This window comes from Drosophila santomea, chromosome 3R (assembly GCF_016746245.2).
Source record: "Drosophila santomea strain STO CAGO 1482 chromosome 3R, Prin_Dsan_1.1, whole genome shotgun sequence".
NCBI lineage: Eukaryota > Metazoa > Arthropoda > Insecta > Diptera > Drosophilidae > Drosophila > Drosophila santomea.
In genome coordinates, this window is record NC_053019.2 from 18,488,765 (window position 1) to 18,514,812 (window position 26,048).

Below are 26,048 nucleotides of genomic sequence, written 5' to 3' on the forward strand. Positions count from 1 at the left end.
CCAGGACCTGCCGAATGTGTCCTTTTCGAAGGGATGCTCGTTCGTGGGGCAAGTGAGGAGGCGGTGGGCGGGGCGGGGCGCCTCCACCTTTGTCTTGGCCACACTATTATTATGCCTTTTGGGCCAGCACTTGAACACACTTTTCAAAACTTTGATGGCACTCCAAAAATCCGAAAGGAGCCAGCAAGCGCAAGAGCGAGAGTGAGAGTGAGAGCGAGAGAGTGTGTGTGAAAGAGAGGGAGTGAGTAGGAGAGAGAGAGAGAGATGGCGAGCATGGATGACAAGTGCGCAGGCGCAGTGCGAAATTCGTGTAAAGTACCAAAATTGTAATCGTAAAAAATATAAGCTATGCTTTCTTCTTGCCCGGGCCGCATGAATATTTAAATGTGCAACAATTTACGATGCACACACACGAAAGGGTGGCCGGGGGGTGTGTGGGGGGAGGGGGTGCAGGGGTTGTGTGAATCCTTGCAAAGGAATCCTGGCTGGGCGGTCATGTTTAATGCAGAGCTGCGCATGGGGCGCGGTGTTTTTGGCTCGGTTTCAGTATTCGGGCTCGAGGGTTTTACCTTGCTCTCGTGTGCCGCCGCTGTTGTAAAATGCCTTGACACTTTCCACACGACCTTACCGCCCACCGCCCCCCCACCCGCACTTGCACTAGCACCACTACACACCCACACGCACACTAGCACACACTCACTGAGTATGTGTGTGTGTGCATTTGGCCCTGCTTTTAGGACTTGTCAGACTCTCGAGTGTCGCACAATTGGCAAATTGATTCTTTGTCCAAAGGATTTGCATTGCTCATGTTCCACGCCCCCTTATCACCAACATCATCACACATAGAGGGCGCCACACTCACACCACGCACACACACACACACGCACACACACACTGGCACGAACAATTCGCATATAGTTTTATGTACGAAAACCCACCGATTGGCAGCGATTATTCAACGTCCGTTGGTTTTTGGCATTTTAACGTTTTGCATTAGCACACGATTGTCAAGGTGCACACCACAGATCGCCTGGCAAGCTGATTGCATTGGGTAATTTACTAATTTTAACTTAAAACAAACACGGCCCGTGAGGAATTGATTGGCGAAGAACTGGTTGCAACTGAACCGGTTCGCCGCGAACTAGAACTCCCAGGGCTGCAGGTGCACTGTTCGATTGGTTCGGAACTTGGAGTTGGCTCAGAGTGCTCCAATTAAATGTTGATTATTCAAGCTGTGTTCTTTGAAAAGATTGCTTTAAATTGAAACATAAAAGTGATTATGCAGCACATTCATGTTTTTTTTCAAGTTTTTATTCAAGAAAGTTCGTTTGAAACCCGCAACTGGTTATACTGATAAAATACCGCAAACCCTTTGGTATCTAAGCTTCTCTGTCGTTTTTCAATAAACTTTACTTGGTCCGTTTAAACTAGCGCGGGAGTTTTTGAAAAAAGTTTTGAAGGACAAGTTAAATTTTGGATTATTGTTAGGAATTAAGTCATAGTTAGTATGTTAGTATGAGTCTCTATATCTCGAAATTGAAATTAAATAAAATGATTATTATGTGCGCATTTGTTTTTAAGTAATAAAAGTAATACGTATGTATATATTATAAATATTTACCTGCTCCTTTCACTTTGGAAATATTTTGCATAGGCGCTTGTTTGCTTGACTTATCTGCAAAGAGCAGTTGTTTTCCTTTGATAAATACCTACTGCATGCTTGATAAATTTACTCGAAAGTAAGATAATTCATTGCACACTGAATTGTTTCCGCCTGAGTGAAGTCAAATGAAGGCAAATATTTACACGGTACGCAAGTGCATAACGCCATTGTGGGATATTGCACATTCGAAATTCGAACACTTTCCAGTTTTATCGGCTATACACGATGAGAATTACCCATTCACCAACTGAAGAGTAAATATTATTCTTTACGAACATGATTCACGATTTGCTTATCGGGATTAAGCCAGGGACTTGCACTTCAGAGCCTTTATCAACTTGCTTTATCGCTATGCTCGTTCACAGCCCATTGAAGTTTACCATTACCATATTATTTACATTACTTCTCTTTGCGCGCCATTCAACATTATCTATTATTATTATTATTACCCTATAGCATTTGATAAACCCATTAGAATAAATAAGGATCTCGACATTAATATGCCAGGCACACACACAGGAGTCCCTCAGCCGAAGACGCGGAAAACCCACACACGCACTCCTCGAAAATAAAGAAACCCGTAGGTGCGTAATCTTTAAATCAGACTCGAAAAGGGGGTGGGGTAAAGGAGGTGGAGGTGGGGACAGAGGCCAATACTCAAACATAAACATCATCAATTACAAAACCTCGAACAACAACAACAACAATCACCGCAGCAAAAACACACAGATAAGGCGCAACAGAAACAACAAGCCAATAAGGCAGCAACAAACACAAAACCATCATCAGGCAGATGAAGAAAGAGCTGATGAAAATGAACTCAATATGGCCATATTACAACAGCCAACTCGAAAAGGATAAGCACCAACAGCCATTTCGAGATGAGCAGCAAAAAAAACAAGTGTTAATGATCAGCCACAACAACAGTAGTCACTCAAGAAACTCTACCTTTTGATATATTCTTAGCTACGATATATTACCTTTACCTTTACCATAGGTATCTTTTTTTGGCTATATAATATTTTTATTTAATTTCTTACAACTTTTTTCCATAATTTGTTCCTTAAAATTATTATCCAATCACCACTGTACCCTAATAAAAAAAAGGACAAAAGCGAGGAACAATACACAACTCACGGCAAGAAGTCGTAGGTCGTTGCTTTGCATTTGTTTGCTGCGTTGGTTGACAATAAAAATAAAAAAATACAAAAAAGGAACTCGGTAAGCAGAGCAGAAAGGAAAATACAAAAAACAAAAAACGAAAAAAAAAAAAAAACTCGATAAAAGGAGAACAACAAAAGGGCAGGGAAAAAGGCTCAGCCACTCAGGTGAAATCAAAATCAAATTCAACGCCAACGAACGACCCATCCCCATTTCCATTCCCATTCCCATTCCCATTCCCATTCCCATCTCCATTCCCATACCCTTCTCTCTTCCAGTTCCTTGCCCCTTGTGCCGTCTCTTTCTGCGGCGATAGCCCCGTCTCTTTCCCGTCACCGATCCTCTGTCGCCGGTGATCGTCATCATTTGGACTTGCGACTGTCGCGCTTAATGCGTGTGGATGGACATGAACGTGTAGGATTCGAATTGACATTATAAAAACTGGTTTGCTGCCAATATATATTGCCGGTTACGCTGCCTTCTGCCTCCTACGTTCCACGTCCTACGCCTACGTCCCTCGCCCAGGATTGCCCCCCTCCCCTCCCCTCCTCTCCTCTATGACTTGAGTACCTGCCTACTGGGATGCGAATCCTGTTCGCTGCCGTCTCTAGGATATTACATACCTGCTGCTGGAAAAGTGCGCGCCAAAAAGATGGGAAAGGCAGGGAATCCTCAACAATGGTAGCCCGACATCCAAAATGATCCGATGATGACAGTTGATAAGGCGAGCCCATCCAAAGTGTCAGATTTGAGCACTACTTTTGTGTATTGTATGACTAATTTCATCATCGAAAATTATCGAAATATTGTAAAGAATAAATGCATATCTCTTATTTAACTGACAAAGAAATAAACAAGGCCTTCTGATCAAATATTGACAGCACAAATTGTGGGGCTATCAAAAGATAGCTTTATTTTATGAAGAAGCCATGGTAAATTGAATTCTTAGAAGCAATTTATTGCTAAGCCCTTTAATAAATGTCCACATTACCGTCAATAATAATTAAATGATAACAAGTATGTCTTTGTATTATCAAGTTTAATTGCTTTAAATCTCTTGAGAAAATGCAGATTGATAAAACCTTACTTTTTACATTAAATATATTAAATATATAATGCAGATTGATTAAATCGATTGTTATTATATAAATGATTGTTAATATGCTGATAAATCATATTGTAAATAAATATGTATCTAAGCACTATTATTTAACATTATTATATTATTATTATGCATACTATACATTAATCGTTTGCCCTACTGAAACTGTACTTGGCACTGGCAGTCGTCTGATGGATGGATTAGCCACTGACACAGCATCATTAGAGGTCGAGGAGACCCCGCCCTTCTTCTTCCCCTCCCGCGATTCGCCTTTTCTCTTTCCGCCTGATCATGTTATGGCATATTCAGTTAATGTAGTCAAATTACATTGCCTGGAAGTGCAACGCACAGACGCATATTCGTTTACCAGACCTAAACTCCCGGCTCCCGATCTCGGATCTCGGATTCGATCCCAAACAGGGCCCAAACCATGACCATGGCCCATATGGCAGCAAAAGCAGCAGCAACAGCAGCAGCAGCAATTAACTGCAAAATGTCATTAACCAGCGTCGTAGGTGAGAGGACGAGAAGAAGAAGAAGAAGAGACGGACGACAGACTGACATATGACAGGCACATCACTGGGGCAGCACTCTGAAAAGTCTGAAAAGTCTCTGAAAACACGACCAAACCAAACCGAGCCAACCCAGTAGAACCCGGTTCAGCATCACTAAAAACGCCCTCGCTCGGGCCAAGCCCCTCATCCACCCTAAATGCACTGCAAAAAAAATAGTGCACTATTCCGCTAATGAATATATTGCAATCAGTAGAGATTAGGTTGCATACAAGTTGTATATAAACAGATGCTTATTTAATAAACAATGAAAAGATCATCACCCTTTGATTCCGATATACAAGTATGTTACCAAGTTGTTAGCACTTGATTAGCAAACAAATATTAGTCACGTCAGCTTAGTAATTTGCTGGCTAAATATTTACAAACATAGTTAATAGATGGCATCAAACGAATATAATTGAATAAACTGCATAAAGTTTAAGGCAAGTTTTATACTATTTTACAATTACAAAAGGGTCAACTCTTTTTTAGGCTTATACAAATGTAAAAGGACTCTTGTTTGTAATTCCCGTTCCTATTGAGTTACTTTAATAGGCACCTAATTTAAAGCCCCGTAATGATAAAGGACCCGTTCTCTGAGTGTATCCACCCCTCCCCTGCGATCACTCCTCATGGCCTGTGTATTATGTTCCCTGGACGTTCCACCTCGGCATTAAACGCTTGATTAAATTTCACTACAAATGGGTTGGGCGGGGGGAAGGGCGCACAGTACACACAGCAGACGCTATAGGGATATGTATATACATATCCATTTATTATTGGAAAAAAGGTCATCTCAGTTTCTGCGTCCATATGTTGCGACCTGGACAGCTATCCATCCATCCATCCGTCTATCTGTATTTTGTATCTGGTATCTTGTCGCGTATCTTGTATCTCGCAGCTGCTGCCCGTTCTGACTGTCATCGCAATTAGAAAGCTCTGCTGATCTCTGCACATGATTTGTTATTTTTGCTGTTCTGTTTGCTAGTCGCTAGTCTGTAGCATTTGCATTTAATTTCCCATGGAACAAGTTCCCTTCCGCCGGAAAACAAGGGGTATAAAAATCGAATGTAGAAAAAAGAGATATTTGTGGGGAAGCCTGAAAAGTGCGGCGCAGCGAAACGCGGTGAGAAAATGTTTTGCATTATTTACATTTTTACTGCAGTTAGTTATGTGCTGCGCTCCGTTTTGTTCTGACTCGTTTTGGCCATTACTCCGCTGCAGGACATCCGTCATCCGTTGCGCTTACCTTGCTTCCCTTGCTTTCCTGCTCGCTTTTTTGTTTTTTTGGATCTTTCTCGCTTTTTTTTTTGGTTTTTATTTTTATTTTTTTGACTTGCTTTGACTTGGTTTGACTCGGTTTGACTCGGTTTGACTTGGTTTGGTTTTATTCGCTTGGCTTCCTGCCGCCTTTGAGCCCTGCTGATGTTGCTCTCATTAACAAATTGTCAGGTGTGCTGGCCGCGTCAGTTATCCGTCATGGTTTGGTTAATCAGCACAGCACAGCAACCCAAACGATCTGAATCTAGACGATTCCGAAATCGTTAAGTAACATCACAGAACATTTAACAAAGCATTTCGCAAGATTCGGGCTGTGCCATTATTAGACTATAAGATACTCATTGCAGGGGTATGCGTTTATGATTTGCTTTAAATAGAATATTATTTGTTTGGTATCAGCTCATACTTTATCAAGATATATCGCTGCTATACCAACCCAGTACTTGTTCTTACATGTGGTGAAAAGCAAAGCAGATGTCACTCTGCTGAAATACAATATACCCCTTGATGCGTGCAAGTGCCAGGTACAAAAACTGCCGCCCAGAACATGCTTGCAATTCAACTGTAAAAGCATTTAAACGGAAAGTTTGTCGGCTTCCCGAAAGTGAACCCCTCCCTTTCTCCTCCCCTCCCCTCCACTGACTGATCAGCTCCGGAACCTCTTTTGTTTTCCCTTTGTCTTCTCCATTTCTCTCACTGTTTACCTGTTGCGCGTAAACAAATGCCGCCTTAATCAATTCGTAAAAACTGCTCAAACTTCAAGTGATAACAAACAAAGGCGAGACAAACGCATGGATGGTTGGACAGAAAGAAAGTCCCAGAGATCAGGTTCCCCACATCGAACCCTTTGCCCCCTTTGCCCACCCCCCCTCTATCACCAATAGTTTTCCATGTTTATGGCCAAGACGCGTCTGATACCGGGATGCTTCATGTTTATTTTCTCACAGAGGCGGCAAAACAAATAAATTCCGTTGCCGTTGGAGAATCGAATTTTGAAAACCTAATCAAATCGAACAGCCTCCCAGCACTTGGGTTCCCCAGCCCCTTTTCTTCTTTCGATTGAGTGGGTATCTGGGTTGTGGGATTAAAGAGTAATGGTATTAAAGGGTATGCTATAGTTCAAAGGGTTTGTACTAGAAGTAATGCCTGTAAGTTAAGAAAGTGTGTTAACCTAACGTTTAAAAGGTAGAGTAGGTATTATAATTAACTAGTTCCTTCATTGCTTGCTGTATATAGGGTATGCAATAGTCGGTCTTATGAGTGTGCCTCATGCGACTTTCAACTTTTTTTTTATTGACGACCACCAGGCCCGAAGTTGCCCCATCCGCACTCGTAATTAAATATCCAAATTGAGTGTAAGCAAATGCCGCCGACTTCTAGCCCTTCTCCTTCTGTCAACTATGCAGGGGTTGGATCTGCATCTGGAACGGAGTCGAGATCCGGATCGGGATCGGGATCGAGATCTTTATGTGGAGCTGTATCTGTTTTGTGGCTGGAAATAGCGACGCATCCAAGTGAGGCATTTTGTGCAACACACGCCAAAATGGCAAGAAGTCAAAAGGGAGTGGGGTTCTGAGACAGGGGGTGCTGGCACTGCATTTGCATGGGCTGTCTTTATGCACTTTCAAACGCTCCCCGAACCCCGTCCCCGCATCCGCCCTTCACTCCACTCACTCCCCCACCTTCTGCGCTTTCCTATTTCTGTCTTTGTTGCTGCTGCTTATGCAAACGCATGGGGCATGTCTCCCGCAACTGCAGTGACTCCAACTCCTGCACTGCAACTTTTGATCCAGTTAATTCCAAATTATTCATTATCAGTAAAGAAATGGGTAACTGTTAGAAATGCAATTTAATCATATGAAAAGCAATTAAACAATAAACTTATTGAGCCATAATCTAAATACATGCTAAATGTATGTTATCTTTGGGTAAATTCTACTGTTCATTAAACTGTATCATTTAAATTTCGAAAGAAAAAACCTTTTACAATTTCAGATTCTTTGTTTGGTTACTTGTAAATATCTAGATCTTCAAACTTTTTTTCTCAGTGCACTGCACGATCCAACTTTGGCTCCATCTGGCTGCATTTAGTTTTTCTCCAACGGACATAGACAATGAAAAACATTTTCCTGTCGCTGTCTCTGTTTTGGAGTCCCTTGTTGTTGTTGTTGTTCTCGATGTTCCTGTCCCTGACTCGCCGCACCCCTTTCCTTGCTCCCCCACTCACCCACCCACCCCCTGCCCCTCGCCGCTCATCGAACATCAACATACAAATCCCTGTGATGTCGATGACTTTTTTGTTTTGCCTGCTCTTTTTTGTTGTTTTCGTGCTCTATGCGTTGTCGTTGTTTTTTTATTTTTTATTCGTTCTTCTCTCTTCTGCTCTCTCCTGCTCTCTCCGTCACTTACATATTTAAATGTGCATATCCACTCTCTCCGCCCTGCGATTGTTGTTGTTGTTGTTGGTGCTGCTGTTGCGTAGTCGCATGTGAATGCTCTCTAATCTGGCAATGTCGTTGAACCTTTCCTGTACTTTTTTATTGTGCCGTACTCGACTTTATTGTTATTATTATTTTTCGCGATTCTTCGTTTACTTGCGCTGTGCTGTGTTTGCCTTTGCAGATTCGCTCGTCTCTCACACAGATCCGCTCTTCGCACTCTCTTTTCGATTACTTTATGTCATAGCTCGCAACAACAACAACACAACTACCGATGACAATGATAACAGAAGCGGCAAAAGCAACAACAACTGACAAGGACAGCGGTAAAAAAGGGGGCAATGGGTGGGGGGGTGGTGAAGGCATTCTTCAAATCTGAAAGCAAACGAACTACTGTGATCGTAAATCGGTAGTATAAATAAAATATCGTATATATTAAATAGAATATTGGTAAATAAACCCCTTAAAAGTATGATTTGCAGTGGCCTCTGGAAAGTGCACACGTGCAATTCTGCCGCTGCCGCGGGGCAATTATTTCCAATTTAGCAAAACAACACAAGAGGAGCAGCATGGAGATGGAGCAGGAGATGGAGATGGAGCATAGGCATCCAAAGCTATAGATTGGCCCCTGTCCGAGATCAGGGCTTGGCTCTTTGGCTGCGGACCTGCTCCTATTGTCTTTACATCGGTTCATTGCCCGATGCGCAGATGCAGCAGCTCTACTAGCATCATACTATAAAACCACACTGCGAAAAAAAACGCAATTAAATGGATCAGAAATGCTGGAAAATCACTGCAAAACAATCTAGTGACTACTCAACAGCTTTGATTTAACTTTGATTCAGATACACTTATCCACTATTTATCCTCCTTAGTTGAAATGTAATGAAAATAATAATATTTATATATATTAATATATTCCTTAATAATATATAACTAGTACCTATTTCTCTCTATATACAATAAATTATAACTTAAATTTCCTGCAATTTCACCTCGAATGCATTTGTTTTTGTACTGAATTTTAGGATCCTAAAACCTAACAAGCTCTTTTATTGCGTGCTGTGGTTAATTCATTTAGCTTTTAGTTTTACAGCCAGTAAATCAATTTGGATTTGTTCCGGTGCAGCCCCATCCCAAAAGCGATCCCCATCACCAGCTCGCTCATCACGGCAACTGGCAACTGGCAACTTGCAACTTGCAACTGGCAACTTGCAACTGGGAACTGGCAACTAAAGACTGAAGACGAAAACTGGGGTCAGGCCTGCTCCATGGTCCATGCAATTACTCCATGTACTTGGGGACTGTAATAACACGGACGCGAACTGTACGTAAACTGGTTGCAGGATGCTGCGCCCGCTGATGTTGCACTCTTGCCGCATTGGTGACTGCCACAGACCTGGCGACTTGGCGACTTGGGGACTTGGAGCAGTCGGGCAGCGACTTTCTAGCCGGTGTTATCTGTCTATATCTATCTAGGAAAACCAGTTATTGGGGGCCCAGGCTTGTTGCACGCCCATTTGGAGCCGAGAGTTGCTGCTGCCGCAGCTCCTCGCCGGTTGTTAAAGTTAATGTGGCTGCAGCTATGGTGGCTGTCGATGGGTGCAGGACTAGACCTGTTGCTGGTTGCCGCTTGCTGAACGCCGCTGTTGCTCGTGCTTTGCTGTATGCAACAGCTCTTGCTGCCGCTCCGCAACTTGCAACTTGCAACTGGATTTGCCGAAGGCTGTTGACTCCGTTGTTTTTCTATTGCCAGTTGCTCCCAGAGGCTCCCAGAGGCTCACGACTTCCTTCTTGGGGCTCTTCTGTGCTGACTGGGATATTCGAAGGCAACGCGTACAGCTGCGAGTTCGTTGACTTCAAGTGGAGCTATTCTAATGCCCGGCAAACGTGTTTGGCAACTTGCAATCCAAGTGGGTGTGGGGGAAAATGGAAAATGGCTGTGGGAGTGGGAGTTGGAGTGGGAACATGGCTCCATCTACTCGTACTCGTACTCCTACTCCTACTTCCACTCCCACTCCCAATCCCACTGCTACAAAAAACTCCCACTCCTCCAATTTCCATTGAAGCAGCAGAAAAAAAAAAATAGGAAAAACTTGCCCCGAGAAGTCATCGCCTTACTAATTGCCCACGAGTGAATTGAAATTGAAATGAAGTTCGCATTGAAGCGTTGCGGAAAAATCAAATGAATTGCACATTCACAGACTCGTGGGGCACAAACTAAAGCGATTTCGAATCGAAACGAATGAGGAAATCGGGTCGAGGTTTCCAGACAGACATTAAACTGGATTCCAATGATAAGAAAATTATAAACGAACTCATTTAAGACTCTAAATATGTACTCAGATATTATGCTGCTCTGTTTGGATTATTAAATAAATAAATTTATAAATTAATTGAGGCAAAAATACCGCAAAGCTAATTAAGGTAAATATAATTAAAATTAAATTGTGTGCTTTTAAACTCGTATTCAGTTAATAAGAGGAATCAAGCTAATCGGTTAAAGTAACTAATTGCTCTAAATTAATATGTTAATTATAGCCTAAAATGTATCGATTACCCACTTGTTTTTGTTAAATACAAGCAATTGATATAACATCATTCAGTAAAACTAAATAATAATAATAAATAAAGAAAGAAATAGAATAAAAAATAAAATAAAATATGATTCATTGGAATTTTTCCAACTATTTCGATGAAAAGAAACCAGCGGCATTAACCTAAGAAATTTCCTAGGAATACATAGGTTTTCCTACTCATTCGTCCATTCACCTCGTTACAAAAGTCCAATGAGAATTTCGGCCGATTTCGGATGTCCATCAAGCCAAAACAACTTTATTGACACGGGCATAAATATCAATTTACGCCCTCTTTTTTTCGTTGTTGTTGTGCCAGCCGATGATGATTTTATTTCTCGAGCACCATCTGCTGTGTGCCAGTGTGCCTGAAGGGCACGTCCAAGTGTCCAAGTGGACCTGGGCATGTACATAGGTCTGGGTATGAGTATGAGTCCCGGGGCTGGCCTGTCCATCATCATCGATTCCCGAGTTCCCGAGTTCCCCAGCTCCGAGTTCCCAGTTTCGAGGCCAGGGACAAAGGGACCAAGGGAGCAGGGAACTGAGAGTCGAGTTCTTGGGGCCAATCAGTCAGCGAGGCACTCAGTGGAGCGTGAATGGCAATTGCCGATATCCACACATTTAATTAATAAAATCAACAGCAGGGCCGATAGCTGCGGCTCCTTATCGCAATCCCCTGGACGCCAGGACGACATGTCCATGTCCACACAGACACATGTCATTAGCCAGGCTGCCACTTCTCTCAGTTCCAGCTCGATTATGGCCGGGAAAGGAGTGGAGAGCTGGTCGCGATTGCTGCTCCTGTGGCTATATCGCATTGCTCGCGGCTTGCTGGTGATCTCCGCGAGCTTGGACCGGGATAAGCTGCAGCTGAAGTCGCCCAAACAGGGTAGCAGAAATCGTTGCCTGAATATCCTGTGGCGCTGCCTTGTGGTGCTCACCTACGTGGGCGTATGGCCCATGTTAACCTCTACCATGGTGGGCAAACGAATGGAGAGCTATGCGGATGTGTTTGCTCTGGCCCAGTCCATGTCGTTGTTCATATTCGCAATCATATCCTTTGTCATCCAGACGAGGAGTGAGAACGAATTCCGAGAGGTGTTAAATAGATACTTATCCCTTTACCAAAGGATATGCCGGACTACGCGACTGCAGCACCTGTTTCCAACGAAATTTGTGGTTTTCTTTCTGCTCAAGTTGTTCTTCACCCTGTGCGGTTGTTGCCACGAACTAATACCTCTGTTTGAGAACACATACTTCGATGATATTGGTCAAAAGGTGGCCGTTGCCTTCAGCACCTACTTGTGGCTTGGAACGCTTTGTGTCCTCGATGCCTGCTTCCTGGGGTTCTTGGTATCCGGAATCCTGTACGAACACATGGCCACCAATATCATTGCCATGCTGAAGCGAATGGAGCCCATGGACTCGCAGGAGGAAGCATATCGTATGTCCAACTATCGCAGGATGCGACTTCTGTGCGATTTTGCAGATGAGCTGGACGAGTGTGCCGCTATCTACAGTGAACTTTACCAGGTCACCAACTCCTTTCGTCGCATTCTGCAATGGCAGATCCTTTTCTATGTTTACCTTAACTTTATCAATATTTGCCTAATGCTGTATCAATATATTCTGCATTTGCTGAACGACGACGAAGTGGCCCTGGTGTCCATTATCATGGCTTTTGTTAAGTTGGCCAATCTGGTATTGCTCATTATGTGTGCGGATTACACTGTGCGGCAGTCGGAAATGCCAAAGAAGTTGCCTTTGGACATCGTTTGCAGCGATATGGATGAGCGATGGGACAAGAGTGTGAGTTTGACATAAGTTGGCCATCTACCAAATAAATACTTTAATAATATTTTTTAATATTCACTCATTCAGGTTGAAACCTTTCTGTGTCAGCTGCAAACACAACGACTGGAGATCAAAGTATTGGGCTTTTTCCATCTCAACAATGAGTTTATCCTGCTCATTCTGTCTGCCATCATCTCGTACCTCTTTATCCTTCTTCAGTTTGGCATTACAGGTGGCTTTGCGGCATCCGAGGAGGTTAAAAATCGTTTCGACTAAACAACTTACACTTCTGTTTAACTTTGTAGTCTCTGTGTTTTGTCTGCTTAGAAACAATAGTTGTGTAAAGTGCGCTTTCTAAGTTTTCTCGACACCCGCGCTCTATGGACTCTGTATCTTACTTTAGTTTAACCCCAACCTCCAGCCACAGAAGTTCACCTGAACCGCCCCTGAGTTCATTATCGTTCATTATGTCCCATGCCACAAGACATTCTGATACAATTTTCGGAGTGCCTCCGAGATGAGCTCGTTAAACGACCAACGAAAAATTAAAGAAATGGGAATGGGAATGGTAATGAGCAACAAAAGATTGAAATTTCACGTCTGACACGGTGTAATTATCATAACTTCAGCAACTCTCGTACTCCCGCTACTTAAGTCTTGCGTCTATTACTCCCACTACACTGGCAAAAAACAGAAACTAAAACAAAAAAACGTAAGAAAAATCCTTAATACTTTAGTCTTACTCCCACTAAACTGGCAAAAAAAAAAAAAAACAGAAACTAAAACATAAAAACTAAGAAAAATGTTAAATACTTGTCTTGCGTCTTTTACTCGTACTGGCAAAAAAAAAGAAACCAAAACATAAAACTTAAAAAAAATCTTAAATACCTAAGTCTTGCGTCTACTACATCCACTACATGGCAAAAAACAGATACCAAAATATAAAACTTAAGAAAAATCTTAAATACTTAAATCTTGCGTTTTTTACTCCCACTGCACGGCAAAAAACAGATACCAAAACATAAAATTTAAGAAAAATCTTTATATTAAGAAATTTGTTGTTCGGAAATAAATATTTTAGCAAACTGTTATGCTTTTATATATTTAATGCAATTTTAGTTTATTGGGGCTATGAATTAGGACTTCTCTCAGTGTACGCCCCCCTTCCACCCCCGATACTCATTCCATCATCACTTGATCGTCATCGCAATCGCAATCGTCTCGACTCAAGTCTTTGATTATTTTGGGCGTCAGCGGAGCGTAACGCGCTTGTCACGCCTATTATATATGCTCGGAACATATATACATATATGTATATGAATATATGTATTAGGATGTATGGAGGGGTTATAGGGGAGGCATCCGAACTGAACCCGGGATTTCGATCCCAAGTGACCCGTGAGTGCGACGGTGGCGAAATGGAAACAAAGCAAACACAACGGCAGAAGTACGCGCCTTGGCCTGCAACTGAATTAATTTCCGAGCTCTCTGCTCCGCTGCACACGCCCTGTGTTTTTAGTTTTTTTTGTTAGTTTTTTTTTTCGGTGCAGGAGGGTTTGGGGGTTAACCAGAGGAGTGGAATCTTTCAATCCCTGACACTGACGAGAGCACATTCAAATTTTTCGCTTGTTTGCTGCTTTTTTTTCGCGCGCTCTCGCATTTTGGAGCCAGGGAAGCGAACCTGGCCAAAAGCTACGGCCAAGCCAAGCATATTTCCGGCCAGCGGAATGAGATCTGTGATCTGGTCACCGGATCCACAAAACCCACTGGGGTGCCGACCATTCCAGAAAAGTGATGAGATGGAGGAGTAGGAGGAGGAGGAGCAGCGTTCCCGTTTCGCTGATTTCCTGCCGTTCGCAACATTTCAGGTATTTTGCAATGTAATTAGTTCGGAAGCTACCGGCACCGTCACTGCGATTCAGTCGAGAATGGTTATCGGAATGGTGCACCGCCTGGCACTTTGGAGAACCAACTGTGTGCTGGGATCAGGCAGCGGGGGGCTGGAGCTGCGGCATTGTCGGGATGCCGCCGGCAGTTGAAAGATGCCGCCGCCAATGAGTCGCGGTTGCATGTACCACCCAATTTACCCCCATTCCAGCCACCCGTTTTGTTGTCTCTCGGCATTTGTACACATGTAACTAGCAATGCAGTGAATACAGCGACCAAGTCAGAACTAACCGATACCCATCAGATTAGCCGAAACTAACACGCTTATAGTTTATGTATATTAAAACGTTTAATTGCTTTATTCGTAAACAGGCTTTGCAGCATAGTAAGCCAAAAGGATTGTAGGTTTACATACTCACCAAAAACTAGAGCAAACAAGAACAAGGTTACTATCATAATACTTATCTATACAAATATATGATTCATTGTTTTCTATTTCTAAAGGTTATATTTACATAAAGATCCCAGTAAGTCAAGTAATAGGTATGTCATTGGGGTACAACATCTAGCACTCTTCAGAACGAAAGACGTTGGGTTGCCTGGGGGTCTTATCAAGTGGGTTGAGTGGGCAAACACGGCGGCGGCAAACACTTTGACCTTTGTAGAATCCACAGAAGCCGCCGCAGAAGCCAAACGGCAGCTACGTCATGTTCCACTTACTTTCACTTGCGACGAATCGCCAGAAACAAAATAGAAACCACAATCGCAATCAACAAACGAAACGTGATCGTGATCGTGAGTGTGAATTTGAGTGTGAGTTTGAGTATGAGTGTGAGTGTGTGGGGGGGGGGCAATAGAAAGAGATCGTGTGTCCATAAACGTGACATAAACACAAAATAATTTGTCATAAATAAGAGCGTGAATCGCAGGAGGGGGAGGGGGGGTTTGTAGTGTTAAATGGGGAGATCGGCAAACAAGCGTGCCCCAATGCGTTGTTTGAACTTCGTTTGTGGAGCAGCAGGCCGCGGAGTCTAGACATTGCCACTTTTCCACCCAGAACGAAAATGAGAACAAGAACGATAAATTCCCTGATTGTATGAATGTTTTCACTGCGCTACAACTACATACATACATACATACATACATGCGATCAGAATGCATAGTAAATTAAGTGGGCGACAGATACGCGAACAGGCACAACAATGCCCAAAGAACATCTGTAGGTTGTGTTTTTGTATCTCGAAGATAGAGATATCGGGTCTGAGTTGCGGGGGAGTGACCCCGACCCCAACTACACTTTTCAGACACCATACAATACAGTAGTATCCACACACAAACACACACACCACACACACACACACCAAAAACAGCAAATGCCAAATACCCGTTTTTGGCCTAAAAACCTACAAAGCCAACAAACAACAAGTTGCTCAACCAGCGAGTAAAAAGTTCTCCGAATTTGTGGATGCCCTACGCAGAAACTTACTTCAAATGTTGTCACAAACTAAAACTGGTCAGGTTTAATATTGGGTAATTACAACGGGCTTAATTGCTGCCCTACACAAATTACAGTTCTTAAATATACACAGAAAAGTTACACAATCTTAACTTAACTTAATAATCCGTATGGATATATAGAAATTTTCATTAATTTCGGTGTTTGTTTGTTATTTACAAAAGTGCTTAAGTGCAAGCAGTAGGCTTTGGCCACGATTACAACGCTATCAAGCCACACTCAAGTGTTTATCTTTATTACAAACATCATTATTAGTTCTGAAAACAATTTGAATATTTCAAAGGGGGGCCCACTTGAATGAGGTCAAGAACCCGTTGGGGAATCGAAGTTTCGCTATCTTATCTATCCGCCTGCATTAACCGCAGTTGCAAGCGTTGCAACACAGATCAAATAAATTAACCGCTTTCGACCAACACGAGGAGTGCCCAAAATAATACCCTACACAACGCGATCCGTGGCGTATTCGCATCGGCATACGCCATACACTGCGTCATTTCTGATGACTAAAAAAATATGTTTGTGCGTAGGAGGGGGTGGTTTTGATCGACAGGGGGAGGGGGCGATTCCAACACGCACACACATTTAAACAACGCGTTAGTTGTGTGTGTTCAATGAACCGAAATTCGAAATTCGAAAATCGAAATTCGGTGTGTGTCTGACCCACTTTCCCACAATTCACGCACTTTATGGCAAATGGAATCCACACACACAATGTTGTTAGAAAGAGCATAGACGTTAGAAAGAGAGGGAGCGAGTGAGCTGGCATTCGGAAACAGAAAGAGACGCATATATGTACATTTAATAATGGCAAACTTGGCCATTTAATAATTGAGGTCGTCAACTGTCGATCGTAAAAGAATATTGATTTGCAGGCTTTTTACTGCTGTACCTCCTTTTTTTTGTTCTCCTGCACAAAAGAAATAAATATTACTTCTTAAATTAAATAACAAATGGTTAGGATATGAAAAAACCAACTAACTTTTATAATGGTTTACTGTTTTTTAATTAAATATTTTTTTGTATGTATATGTAGAAATTCTTATTTAAAAGTACATACAACATTTTTGTTCTTTGTGGTGGATCAATTTGCTCAGTGTGCTTGCCCATTTGTTGTCGTTGTTTAGTGCTTTTTCAAGCTTCGTGTTTCTCTTATTCTTTCGTGTAATTTACGCAACATTCGCTCGTTTGTCGTTGTCTCTCGGCTACTTGTCTTTGCATTGACTCGAGAGCAACAACACAGCAACAGCAGCAGCAACAACAACACAGCAGCAGCAACAACAACACAGCAGCAGCAGCACGAGATCAACAACATCTGCAGCAGCGCTGCTCGGCTGGCAGTTGTTGAACTTTTTTAGCTTTTTCCCATTTTGCAGCTCCCAAATCTGAAATCACAAACCAGTTTTGAGAGCTGGGCTTGCCACACGTCTCGGCCAAATCAAAAAGCTGGCCAAAGCCAAACGAAAACTTGACGTACATCGTCTCCCCGTCTCCCTCTCCACCCTCCGCTCTTTCTCTCTCTCTCTGCCCCCATGATGTTGCTGCTGTGATGTTGCTGCTGCCGCTGTTGTTGTTGATCTTTGTGGACTGTACTTTTTGTTGTTCGTGTGTGGAGGGAAGTCTTGAGAGTAAGTTGCTGTTGCTGCGCAGGGGGAGGGGTGGGAGTGTTGATTGAAATCGATCTGTGTTGCAGGGCAGCAGGCAACATGCAATGTGCAACGTACAACGTGCAACATGCAGCATTAGCCAGCTAGCTGCGATTTGACCTTGCTGCAGTGCAACGGCAGCAATCTGTTGCAGCTGCGGATATATATAATTTGGATGGGCTTTAAACTGATCTGCTGGCCGTGTAATTAATCGCCCATCTCCCCCCCAAACTCATCCCCCCCCCCCCCCTCCCTCACCATCCCTGCGGCGGCTGCCCCTTTTTCTGCCACGCCCAGTGCTTGTCGTTTTGGAAAACGAGCGCATAAATGACGCTTTCCTGTGTACTTAAGGTGTCTAAACTTGACTACCGTGTGGAGTGGTCCCTGCCCCACCCCCCCTTCCTTGTGCCCCTCCACACCTGCGTCTATACCTACATATGTATATCCATGCCGAAACACCAAGAACCATTCCAAAAACTCAAAATCATCCGCAACCTTGCCCAAGACAACAACTCCGGTTGCTCTTGTAGCTGTTGCTGTTGCTGTTGTTGTTGCTGTTGCTGCTGTCGATGACCATTATTTTAGCTGACGGCGATATATTTGCTCAGCTTCAACAGGCGCAGTGGCACTGGGCAACTCGCATCTGTGCGTCTGTCCAAGTCACTACACTCGAAGAAATCTCGCACAGGTAGCACTCAACTATGAAGTGGCCAAATGGGAAGTTACCGAACCTTTCATGTGGTATCTTAAGCCTTTCTTAACGATATTTTTAACCTATCCATATCTGAACGCTATTTTTAACTTAACCCTATCTTCATGCTGTTTTTAACTTAATCATATCTTGTAGGTATTTTATTATAGGTATCTTATACTTATAGGATTATATATCTTATATGTAGGTATTTTATTATAGGTATCTTACACTTATAGGATTATATATCTTATATGTAGGTATTTTACTATAGGTATCTGATACTTATAGGATACTCGATACTTGTTACGGAATAATCATTATGGCTTACTTTTTCTTTTACTAACTTTACTTTTCTTTTCCAATGTGTTGCACTTAAAAGCCACCTTTAATAGCACATTTTAGAGCAGTCGAACAGCCTCAAATCCGATCTCAAATACCCTTCAAACGATTTATGCAAGACATGTGTATTTTATGAGATTAAAAATCGAGAACAAGGCTAATTGTCACTTAAATGGCAATCATTCAAGTCAGTCGTGCGCTGCGCAAGGGGAATGCAAATCAAATCTAATAAATAAAGCTGACATGGTTCCATTTTTGCAAGCCAGTTTTAAAGCATATAATACATATGGTACTAACTATTAAGCACGTCGGATTTCTTGCAGTGTGTCGCCACTGATTCTCGCTGTTTTCTTTTGGGGTGTTGGCTACCGTCGGACGGCTTATCGAATGGAGCTTTTTGTTTTTGCTGTACCGCCGCAGCACCGATGACCAGGCCAGCTGTACAGCCACCGAGCCACCGAGTCACCGAGTGGAGCATGACAAACAGTTGCAGGCAAAGCAAATAATTAGTATACATCGATTATCTTGCGCCCAGTGCCAGAGCTCCAACTCCTGGCCCGTGGCTACTGTGCTTTGCAGTGCTTTGTGGCTATAGATTTTGACCAGGTTCTTGATCTGCGCGACTGCTGCCTGCAACGCAAACTGGATCCGTCTCCAGATGGCACGATGGCACATTGGCACGTTGCACACGCGCGCCCTGCCGCCCTGCAGCATCCAACTTTCAACCTCCAATGGGGCGTGTGTCGAGCGCCTACGCGCCCCCCAAAACAGCCCACAAAACGGGTTCCCCCTCGCAATTCTGCGACTTGTGACTTGCGGATACGCGATTCGCGATTCGGATTCGGATTCGTTTTTGTATTGGGATTCGGATTCGCCATATGTGCGCTCGTAAAATGCTGAGCCAGAAACTGTACGCCAACCCAACCAGATCTCGGGCCATGCCCCCAGCCCCAACTCCATCCGAGGACCCCATCTCCAGCTCCAGCTCCATCTCCATTCGCGTCTCCAACTCCAGCTCCCAACTCGGAAGACGTGTGCTCAGCTCGTGCCAATTTCTTTGGGGCCACCAACTTATACAGTCGTTTTGTCTTTACTTGGTTTCTGCATATAAATACGAATATTCACATACAAATAAGCAAGGTATATAGCTACACTAGGGTGGCTCGATGTGCTTTAATCGTATGCAAAATACGTCTAGTAGATGAAAGTCTATTCTTAAAGCCAACTTACTTTTCAAGTAAAGTAAAGTTTCAAGAAAAGTTAGATACTTCTTCAAAGTACAATATAAAATACAGAACAGTTGATGTTTGAATTGGTTTCTAAAAAGAAACAAGTTTAAAATATAGTGTAAAATATCAAAGTTGAGCTTTGACAATTAAAATGCCATCAGCTACTTGATTTGCTACTTGATTTAGCTAGTTCACATTCAGCAAAAGTTATATATTTTTTTATCAACAATAATCTCACTAAATTGCATTATCTTCAATACTGAAAATGATCCACCTTAATGCGAAAAATCAAGAGTTGTGTGTGCGCACTTAGATGGCAACGCGTCTAGAAAAGGCTGGGCTGCAATTGCAGTAATGTGCCATTTTTAATTAGCTCCATGAATAAAATTGACAAACGACTGGGTGCAGAAAAGGGGGGTGACTAGTTGGAGGGGGGCTCTACATGATTTTCCAGTTCAGAAGGCAATAAAGTGAATTTTAGCCGTGCATTCCGAAGATGGAAAATTCCAATGCATTTCGTGAAGGAACCTTAATTGAATACGACCTAAATTGATCGATGTGGAAGCACATTAATTGGCTTCCCAGCAGTCTAGTTGCGGGTAATTATGAAAAGCAACTACAAATTGGTGTGATAAATTTCCAAAAAGAAAAACATTGATAAGGTACGATAAACTTTTACAGCTCTGTACTATCTTTTAAGTTCTTCGTTCAATTGAGATATAGTGATGGTAAATCCGGGATTTATCTTAGTATCTATAAACTTCAGCGCAGGCAGTAGAGAACATTGAATTTTATAACAATTCTTTTTGCTTTTTTAAATAATTTTTAGCTCGAAAAACTCCGAAGTAAAACTTCAATGTTATGATTGGATAACTGAGCCTCGCACACGTAACTTCTCCACTTCTGGTACCCAGAAATTGAAACATTCATGGGCAGATGTTCGCCCATGTAGATGAGATTAGATAAGAGGCCTGCGGCTACCTTAAGCTGTTAGTTATATCATCAAAAAGTCAGAAAGGGCTTATCATCATCGAGCTGCCAAGTCGAAGCCCTTTTTTAGCCTAATTGAGCAATAAATAAATTAGAACTAATTACGCCCATTGTCGATCAGTGAAAAAAGGGTTGTTTTGGCGTTTGCTCATTTTTTTGTTGTTTTCCCATTTCGCCACTCAATTTGGCCGGAATTATAGCAATCAACATTGACCAGCAGTTACATTTTAGCAATTCCCAATGGATTTCCGGGGGCCACGTTGAATGCTCGAATGCTCTTAGGGCTAATGGGTCTTCGTTCCCTGCTGATTGCCAAGTTGCTACCGGTTGCCGCTCTAAATCTTGGACTCTTGATTGAAATCGAGGCTTTCATCGGGCATGAACATCGGCAACATCGTAATGATGATGAGATTTCCATCCGCTCTGGCTGTAGCTGTAGCTGTACTTTTTGGCCAGAATGGGTATGGGTATATGAGCCCACTAGTATGGGCCGTATGGGTTGTTGGCCAAAAGTAAGCACCGCTACCTCTACCTGCACTCAGGCACTCAAGCTCCCAAGTTCGAGCTTCTACTCGTTCTTTTGTCTAGTGAAATGTTGAAAGCATCATTAATTTTTTTGGTTTTTTATTTTGTATTTTTTTTTTGTTCGTCTCTCTTGATTCCGGCTTTATGCCTTTAGCTTTGCCTGCCACATAGTTGCAGGTAAGTATGATAATTGCTGAATGAAAGGAGAGAGAGAAAGATTCAGTGAAAAAATTGTGACCCATAATTACCCGGGCGGCAGAACAATCATGGGAAAACTTACTGAAAACTTGGCTCAGTCTCATACCATCACCACCACCCCTTCTCCACCTCCACCTCTAGACCACCACCCCCTGCCCCTTTCTCTGATTCTCTGTTATGTCTCTTATGAAGTACAATTATTTGAGCAATGCCATGTTTTATGATTATCTTGCCGTTTACACAGCACGCACAAAAAAATGAAGCAGGGGGAACTGAACTGAACTGAACTGAAGTCAAGCCATATTTTTGGTCACAATTCGCCGACTGGGAGATACCCAAAAATAAGTTTCTTAAGGTCATGAGCACGACTTTAGTTTTGAGGAAAGAAAATCTCACTAGGCAAGAACTATAAGGTTAATACTTTTTATATATTGCATTTATAACACATCAAAACCTATAACTTAATTTTTTGGTAGGATCTTTTTTATCAGAAACCTCACTAGCCAAGAACTCTGAAATGAATCATTTTTATATACTGCATTTAGAACAGATCAAAGCCCATAACTTAATAGTTTGCTAGGATCTTTTTTATCAGAAATCTCATTAGTCAAGAACTCTAAAATTAATAATAATTATAAACTGCATTTAGAACACATTAAAACCAATAACTTAATGGTTTGAAAGGATCTTTTATATGATAAGATACTATAAATATGTATGCGTTAATGTAAAGCCTGCAACTATTAAGTTCTTTTACGAAACCCATCAAGCCCTACGTGTTACAGGGTATATATGGGGCACCCCAGCATTCCAGTTTAAAGAGCAAAATCTCAGCAGGAGCAGGAGCAGGAGCAGAACCGATTGGGTCATTATTCTGGACCCAGTTCCACACTACCGAGATAATAGTGCTCATCTCATCTTGGGTCCCTGCTCTTGCGGCAATTTGATTTTTTATTATCGCCGCCGTTCGACGGCCCTTTGTCCCCTGTTTTTTTTTATATTTTCTTTTTATTTTTTTCTGAACCTGAACTACAAGTGCAGTGGCAAGAGCAAGTGCACCTTTATGGGTTGCTGTCTTTGTGAGAGGACCGGCTTTGTACCCTAACCTATGCTAATTAGAGCGACGGCCTCGGCCTTGTTTTTATGCGCCTTTCAGCGTGAACTGTCCGCTGATATTGCACTTGAGCCCCCCTCCCCCTAATACCCTCCCCTCCAACCGCCGAAGTGGCGCATAAATTTTCTGCTTGACGTCAGCATGAATGTTTAATTAATGCCGCGACCAAGTTTCATGGGAAAAACTGCAGCGGAACAAACGGTTAGCCGGAAATTGGAAATTGGGTCCTGCAACTGCCGATTTGAGCTTGTTTCTTGTACTTTTTGTTTTTTTTTTTTTTTTGCTTTCTAGTTTTGTTTTATGAAATTCCGTTCTTTATTCATTGTTTTATTTGCGTGCAACCGCAGGACAGGTGGGCAAGTGGGCTTGGCAGGTGTATCGTGTCGCAGTGTTTTTTTTTTTGGGAGGGTGCAATGCCGCAAGCAATGCGTGACCATACGACGTTGGATCAAATTCGCTGCGACTGCATGCCGTACTGTACCAGAAAGACCAGATAGGTCACCATGGCCGACAGGAAGAACAGGGTCAGTTCGTTGGAGACCTCAAAGAGGCCCAAAGGAAACACGCGCAGCTCCTGGTGGTGCAGGCGGCCCAGGAAGAGCTCCAACTGAAGGATGGGAAGTTAATGAAGCTTAGTAGATTATAGCTACTGGACTTACCTTTCGGTGGTAGCTCTGGCACTCAGTTACATAGTAGTTCTCGAAGCTCAAACGCCTTATCAATCGCGAACCACTGACCGCTGAATGAACGGACATGGTCAGCAGCACCACATCTATGAGCAGTTTGATCACCAAGCCCCAGAGATTGAAACTGTATTGGCTGCGCAGGATGGCATGATAGGAAACCATGGACATGGCCAACAGACTTTGTACAAGGCTGAGAAAAAGTGGTACATCGAACAGTCGCTGGAAAGTGCGTGACACCTGATGGATCTCCTCATAGAGATACAAACACTTGTCTAAATTCAAGAGAGCTACTCGAGTGGGTTGCGAATTCAATGAATTATGCTGCCCATTCAGTGATCTTAATTGGGCCCTCAGTTGGCAGTCAACGTAATTGTTCAAGTCCTTGTAGAGGACACCAATGCTGAGATAGCCAACAAAACACAAGTGTATTATCATGCCCGTGCTCACAGAGATGTAGAAATCACTCAGCAAAGTGAGCAGCAACCAGGGTGAGGCCATTAATCGAAAGGCCATGAATACGAAAAGTAAGGAAAGTACCTTAAATAACATCAAAAGAAATTCAGCCCTATCACCGAATCGATTCTTCTCCGAATTTGTCAAAGTTCGCATGCGCCGAAAAAGCTTAAGAAAACGGTTGACCAGAGTGAGCAGCTCCTTGCCGAACCAAAACTGCATCACCAGGATAATGCCACTGCAGATCAGACAGCCGATCAATCGAACGCCAAAGAAAGCCCGTAGATACATGTCCTCGTATTGGGCAGACCATAGATCATAGCTATAGCCATAAAAGCAGCACGCCAAAACTCTAATAACCAGGCAGATCCACAGGTAACTCCTCCGATTGATGGCCACCAACTGGGCATCCTGTCGCTCAACTCGAAAGGTGATCACTCCAAAGACAGTTCCGTACAGAAAGCAACTGCGAAGGAGCAGCGCAGATATCCTGGAAACATTCAAACAGCGCAGTATTCGCGGCATGACTGACAACCCGGACATCGCAAAGCCATCCAAATACTTTATTTACCCATTAAGTAATTAGTTTGAGCACTTCTCGACTCCTATCTGGATTTGGTCCTCAATTTGACTAATGACCTAGTATATTAATTGTTACGCAGTGTTTACTATTTTTATCTAACTTGTAGAAATATTACAATTTCAATTACATTTCAATTACATCTGCTTAATCTCACAATCGATTTGTTTGAATGCCGTACTGCACCACATACGTAAAATAGGTGATCATACTGGATAGAAACAGCAAGATGACCTCGTTGGAGACCTCGAATAATCCCAAGGGTTTTACGCGAAATTCAAAGAAGTTCAAGCGGCTCAAGAACATTTCCCACTGCAAACGAGAAAGGAACATATGTATATGGTAATAATCAGGATTGCTATGAGGTCCTACCTACCTTAACATGCCACTCCTTGTGGTCACTAATGGGGCAGTTCTCCAAACCCAAACGCCGCATCATTCGTGAACTACTGACCGCTTCGTGGACCGCCAAGGTGAGGAGTATAACATCTGCGAAACTCTTCACCACCAGACCCCACATTCCGACTTTGCGGGGATACAACTCGGCCCGTATTATGACCTCATAGGATAGGATTATAGTACCAAATATCTTAGCAAGAAGAGTTATCAGAACGGGCACTTCCAACAGGCGATGAAATGTGCGGCCCACGCGTTCGATTTCGTCGTATACCGATATACACTCATCCACACGATACTCAACGATTCGCAGTTGCCTGCGACCCACAGGACCTCCGGCAGGACGTTCCAAGGATCGCAATTGCCGCCGCAACTCAAAACGGGCGAATCTATTCACCTCGGAATAAAGGGCGGCTACACTGAGGTAACCCACGAAACCGATATGTATGATCATTAGAGAGCCAATTTCCAGGAATATATCACATAGCATAGTGAACAAGGAGAGTAAGGGTAGAGGCCACATCTGGCACAGCTCACAGTACAGTTCGTAGACCAGGCAGATGAATTTGAATACTAACAAGAAGAACTCCCGTTTTCCTCCAAATCCAATCCGTTTCAAGGACGACAATCGTCTGACGCGTCGAAAGAGCCGCAGGAAACTGTTGATCAGGCGGAGCAGCTCCTTTTCGTAGCAGATCTGGACCACAATTATGCAGGTGCCGCATATGAGACTGGCCGAAAGGCGCAGACACTGGAGCAACCACTCGTAGGGATCCTCGATATCCGCCACATGGGGGGCACAGAAACAGCACACAGTCGTGGCACTGATCAGTCGGAAACTCAGACACAACCATTTAAGCTCTGGCTTATTGCGAGCCACCAGGGAATTGTCCGATGTCCTTTGGACGATGTCAAAGCAAATCACTCCCAGGACTCGGCCATAGTGGTAACTGCAAAAGAGGATAACTGCGGAGAGAGCTGGCAGGCTCACCTTCTTCAGACGTTCAATCATGACTAAAAGTTCAGTTGTTCCTTCGAAATTTCTAAGTACATAGCTAGTGATACACTAATATACTTTATTTTCCATACAAGCTTGGTTTGTTTATTTACTTGAGCCACTTTATAAATGTTATGCTTTGCCTTAAGTCAATAATGATAATTGGATTAGGTCGATTAATAAGCTTGACATTGGTTATTATAAGTTAACATAAATTCTATATTCAACTGTT

The 26,048-nt window shown here is 42.9% G+C and overlaps 4 protein-coding genes across 11 annotated transcripts in view; 1 reads left to right on the forward strand and 3 right to left on the reverse strand.

Moving 5' to 3' along the window:
- The window catches only part of LOC120450767 (peripheral plasma membrane protein CASK), a 41,979-nt gene extending 38,386 nt beyond the window's left edge, over positions 1-3,593 (reverse strand). For 7 of the 8 annotated variants that reach the window (XM_039633912.1, XM_039633910.1, XM_039633911.1 and 4 more), the window contains exon 1: positions 939-1,123. The gene's annotated coding sequence lies outside the window, so the exon portion shown is untranslated. Of the gene's footprint in view, positions 1-938; positions 1,124-3,447 lie in introns of those variants that run through there. The other variant, XM_039633908.2, reaches the window with a different exon arrangement.
- Positions 3,594-11,204: 7,611 nt separating this feature from the next.
- On the forward strand, positions 11,205-12,845 carry LOC120454212 (gustatory receptor for bitter taste 93a). The gene is made up of 2 exons (XM_039639308.1): positions 11,205-12,584; positions 12,657-12,845. Exons 1-2 carry the CDS (start codon positions 11,205-11,207, stop codon positions 12,843-12,845), a joined length of 1,569 nt encoding a protein of 522 aa, XP_039495242.1.
- A 10,307-nt stretch (positions 12,846-23,152) lies between these two features.
- Positions 23,153-24,386, reverse strand: LOC120454035 (putative gustatory receptor 93b). The gene is made up of 2 exons (XM_039639029.1): positions 23,364-24,386; positions 23,153-23,311 (listed from the first exon to the last, which is right to left on the reverse strand). The coding sequence occupies exons 1-2, from the start codon at positions 24,384-24,386 to the stop codon at positions 23,153-23,155; spliced, it is 1,182 nt and encodes a 393-aa protein (XP_039494963.1).
- A 190-nt stretch (positions 24,387-24,576) lies between these two features.
- On the reverse strand, positions 24,577-25,831 carry LOC120453832 (putative gustatory receptor 93c). Its single transcript, XM_039638725.1, has 2 exons — positions 24,800-25,831; positions 24,577-24,735 (listed from the first exon to the last, which is right to left on the reverse strand). Exons 1-2 carry the CDS (start codon positions 25,829-25,831, stop codon positions 24,577-24,579), a joined length of 1,191 nt encoding a protein of 396 aa, XP_039494659.1.
- Between the last annotated feature and the right edge of the window lie 217 nt (positions 25,832-26,048).